Source organism: Juglans regia, chromosome 11 (assembly GCF_001411555.2).
Source record: "Juglans regia cultivar Chandler chromosome 11, Walnut 2.0, whole genome shotgun sequence".
In the NCBI taxonomy this organism is placed as follows: domain Eukaryota; kingdom Viridiplantae; phylum Streptophyta; class Magnoliopsida; order Fagales; family Juglandaceae; genus Juglans; species Juglans regia.
Window position 1 is genome coordinate 19,664,979 of NC_049911.1, and position 4,164 is coordinate 19,669,142.

Sequence of the window (4,164 nt, forward strand, 5' to 3'; positions counted from 1 at the left end):
AATAAAATAAAATAAAATGAAATGTTACAATTTATATAAGACAAGCTAGCCTTGCCCAGATTAAGAAGGTCGTTAATAATCTTAATTTTTACAATTAAACTGTTAATTCACAAACTATTAATTTACATGTATCGTTACAAACTTATGATTGGTTTCGAATACTGTATAATTTCATGTATTGGACAAACATCCTGCAACTCCGATCATCATTTATCGAAGAATAATGATTTCAAGCTTGAATATATTCCTTGAAAATGTGGGACAAGCTGCATGTGAAACGTAACCAACGTGATAAAGTTATCGAAAGCGATTCACCTCATGATGTACCATTTTGTTCCAGCTACGGCAGAAGTCATGAAAGTGTCGTACGCGGTGCAGCTAGTTTTTTTCTTCTTCCTCTACTTTCCTTCCTTCTAGTCTCTCTTCTTAGAAATTAGAAAAGAAGAAAAATTCTATGTCCTCGCACCAAATGCTAAATATAATTTTTTTTTCTTATTAAATATGTGGTATATGTTGTTTGGATGACGAGAAAAAGAACTCAATTAATTTAAAAAAAAATATGTGTGATGTGTGGTGTATGTGAAAGTAACAAAACTCTTCAAAAAATGGTTAGTAATTTTTTTCTTCCTTATCTATTATTCTAGCTCTTTTACTTTTTGAAGATATTTCTTTTGTTTTTTTCCTTTTTACAACAAAAGATCTAGAAGTAGACGTGCATGGTGTACGAGGACATGATGAGGAGGTGGAGACCAAGACAATCCAAGAATAAATTGACCGATCGATCGGAATATATAAATTTACGTCCACTTTTTAAAGAGGAAGAGATCATGCATATATATGATTACTATTTTGTTTTCTATTGGCTGGAATCTGATCTTGGAACAGTAGAAGATAAAAAAAAATAAAAATAAAGTAAAAACGGTAGAATTTATTAATGGTACAAAAGTTAAAGCCAGATGCTCACGAACAATATATAAATAGCCATAATCGATCTCGAAGATCAGCAAAAAACAAAACAAGAAATTACTCGGTCGATCGATCGATCGATCGGAGACTTTCAACTTTTTGCTAGCAGTGTATAGGGTTTTGAATACTTCAATTACCATGTCCAGGGACAGGGACCCCCTAGCAGTTGGGCGTGTTATAGGAGATGTTTTAGACCCATTTACTAGGTCAATTACTCTCAGAATCACTTATAACAATAGCGAGATTAATAATGGATGTGAGTTCAAACCCTCCCAGGTTCTCAACCAACCTAGGGTCGACGTTGGCGGGGATGATCTCAGGACTTTCTACACTCTGGTACGTAAATTCCAACGTCTCCTTGATTCATTTGTTCTCTGTTGTACTTCAAGATGATCTTTATTATCTGTCAGAATATAATATTTCCTTCAAGTTGTCTACATTTCTTGGAATTCTCTAGCTAGGTTATACGTTTACCTCTTCGATCTCCATATATATATATATATAGATATATATTTATACATATGTGTGAGTTATGAACCCATCCACTGCAGGTTATGGTTGATCCTGATGCACCAAGTCCAAGTGATCCCAACCTAAGGGAGTACTTGCATTGGTGAGCACTCTCTCTCTACTACTGGTAGTTTAATTTGGTGGAGATGTTTTGACTTTAAGTTTGAGATCTTTTTATTTAATTAGTAGTACGTCGTAGTTGTAATATTAGAGGTAGATGGTGGTTGTTCAAAATTGTAAGCGGAGTACTTATTTAACGATTGAAAAGCTTAACTATGGCCCTTTGGTTCCCGATGATCAGAGCCCTAGTCTAGCTAGAATATCGTCCCTTGATTCGCCCCTTGCATGCCTTCTGAGTACTGTCCATCCATGCACCTTCCTAGCTCCTCTCAGTCCCTGCAGCCACCTCTCGCTCCCTCTCCCTGGCTACTTTCCTTCTTTCTTTCTTTTTAGAGTCCCCATAAGCCGGAGATCTATCTTTCTTCTTTTTTGAGTTCCCATAAGCGGACGTTTCATGGCCGTGAGGATAAGGACATAATTAATTGATTACTTTGGCCATCAAACATGTTTGATTGATGGGTTGAATGACTCATATCATGCATCATAATTATACGTATGATCTGGACCACTATTAGTAAAGTACATCTTTGGATTTTCAAGCTTTCTGGAATATTATCTAATCAACATAGATACCTGGTTTTACTATGTCAGTCTCCTTTTTTCTTTTTTCTTTAACTTTTTCTTAGCAGGTACATATTCTAATGAAAAAGTCGTGTATAGAAACACAGAATTTATAAAATAAATGCAAGTTATCCGAGTTCAGTATAAACTAAGATTCCTTAAAAAAAAAAAAAAACTAAGATTCCTTATATTTTTTGACCTAATTAAACTCTTTCTTTTTAGACAATAATATTTGATATTATGGAATCTACAGATTGTGTCTATCTCCTTATGAATATTTATAATAAGTATTTTGGTCAAAAATTTATAATCACCCGGCCCTCTAGCAAACAAACGGAACACAATCATGGATCGAACGTGATGAATTGTTTGTTTGCTAGGAATTATATATACAATAACTAGCTAGGTTGGGGGTGCAGTAGCAGCAACCCCATGGAATAATACATGCACACACACACTGACACACACATTGAAATCTCATAGATCATCATAAAACTTTTTTTCATGGCGCACAGCGAATCACGTTAAATCAGTATTTGAATATTTTTCCATTTTTATTCTCTATTGTCTTCGAATAATCCCTGGCCCTACCATTCGTAACATGAGTTCCTTTTTGTTTTTGACTTTTCCCTCCATTCTCTTATTCTCTTATTGCTGGGTTTCTGCAGCAAAGCATCTTAATAATCTATCCGAAAATATTGTCAAAATTTAGAAGAATATAAATATATATATATATATATATAAATTAAGGCTCAATAGTAAAAGTAGTATTCCTTTTTTCCTTATGTGATGTTACAAATTATTAGCTTAGAATGGCAGCCATATATGCATGCATGCGCCCTAGTGTTACCTGCAATGGGGTTAGCTTACATAACTAATTGTATATAATATTATTTATTTCGGTTAATTAGTTAATTATGTTGGTCTTCTAATCTTCGTGGCATGTTGTTATAGGTTGGTGACTGATATTCCAGCAACTACAGGGGCAAACTTTGGTGGGTAGTCAATCATGCTTGTTGCTATATATATATCGTTATTAATTTATAATAATGCTTTATTAGTTGTAAAAGAGTTGTAAGTTTAATGTATGAATGCAAATATATGATGATTGTAGGGCAAGAGGTTGTGTGCTATGAAAGTCCAAGACCAACTGTAGGGATCCATCGTTTTGTTTTCGTGTTGTTCCGACAACTGGGTAGGCAGACCGTCTATGCACCTGGGTGGCGCCAGAATTTTAACACCAGGGAATTTGCTGAGCTTTACAATCTTGGATTGCCTGTGGCTGCACTGTATTTCAATTGCCAGAGGGAAAGCGGCTCGGGTGGAAGAAGAAGATGACTGATCACGAGGCCTCCAAGGAAACCCTTCTGTCTATGGAAAAAGAGTTAAATAATTAAGAATCTAGCTAGCTAGTCTATGTGGTGTACTGCAGTACGTATGAGATCAGATATATATTGATCTCAACCACATATCTCGTTCTATCTATGTGCTTAGACATTGGGGATAACTGCTAATTATTATTCTTCAGGGGTGTAAACGAGTTTAATGTATCTCAAATACATTAATCTATATTAATAATAATTAATGAAGTTTAATGCATGGTGATTACCTATTTTTCTATCTCCTTTTGTGTTATCTTTTTCTTTTGTGGAATGAGAATTTGGATCTCCTCGATCGAGTCCTTATCCCGACTGTGTAAGCCTTAAGACTAGGTTTAGATCGATAGAATACAGTCTCACAAAATTTATAGCTATCTAATTAAACAACTTTCTTAAAAAGCATTAAATGCTAATAAATATTGTAAGTTTGTCCACTTTATCAATTTGATAGAAACAAGGATTGAAACTTAATTTCAAATTTTGATTATTAAAATTAGAGTATTATTAGATACAAATTTTAAATAGATAAATTTTATATAAATTTTTTATAAAAAAATAAATCTTACTAATAAAAAATAAATTTTTTATATTTTTTTAAAGTATGATCCATTTTTTTAGAAAGACTTAT

The 4,164-nt window shown here is 33.6% G+C and overlaps 1 protein-coding gene across 1 annotated transcript; it reads left to right on the forward strand.

Annotated features, from left to right (window-relative positions):
• Positions 1-963: 963 nt before the first annotated feature.
• On the forward strand, positions 964-3,779 carry LOC109018940 (protein HEADING DATE 3A-like). The gene is made up of 4 exons (XM_019001138.2): positions 964-1,302; positions 1,518-1,579; positions 3,112-3,152; positions 3,272-3,779. The coding sequence occupies exons 1-4, from the start codon at positions 1,105-1,107 to the stop codon at positions 3,493-3,495; spliced, it is 525 nt and encodes a 174-aa protein (XP_018856683.1). The 5' UTR covers positions 964-1,104; the 3' UTR covers positions 3,496-3,779.
• The last annotated feature ends 385 nt before the right edge of the window (positions 3,780-4,164 follow it).

Bases quoted from the DNA above. Each gene is read 5' to 3' on its own strand.
- LOC109018940 (XM_019001138.2), top strand. From the start codon at position 1,105: ATGTCCAGGGACAGGGACCCCCTAGCAGTTGGGCGTGTTATAGGAGAT. The intron at 1,580-3,111 runs GTGAGCACTCTC...ATGTTGTTATAG, and splicing joins CTAAGGGAGTACTTGCATTG to GTTGGTGACTGATATTCCAG. The intron at 3,153-3,271 runs GTGGGTAGTCAA...TGATGATTGTAG, and splicing joins AACTACAGGGGCAAACTTTG to GGCAAGAGGTTGTGTGCTAT.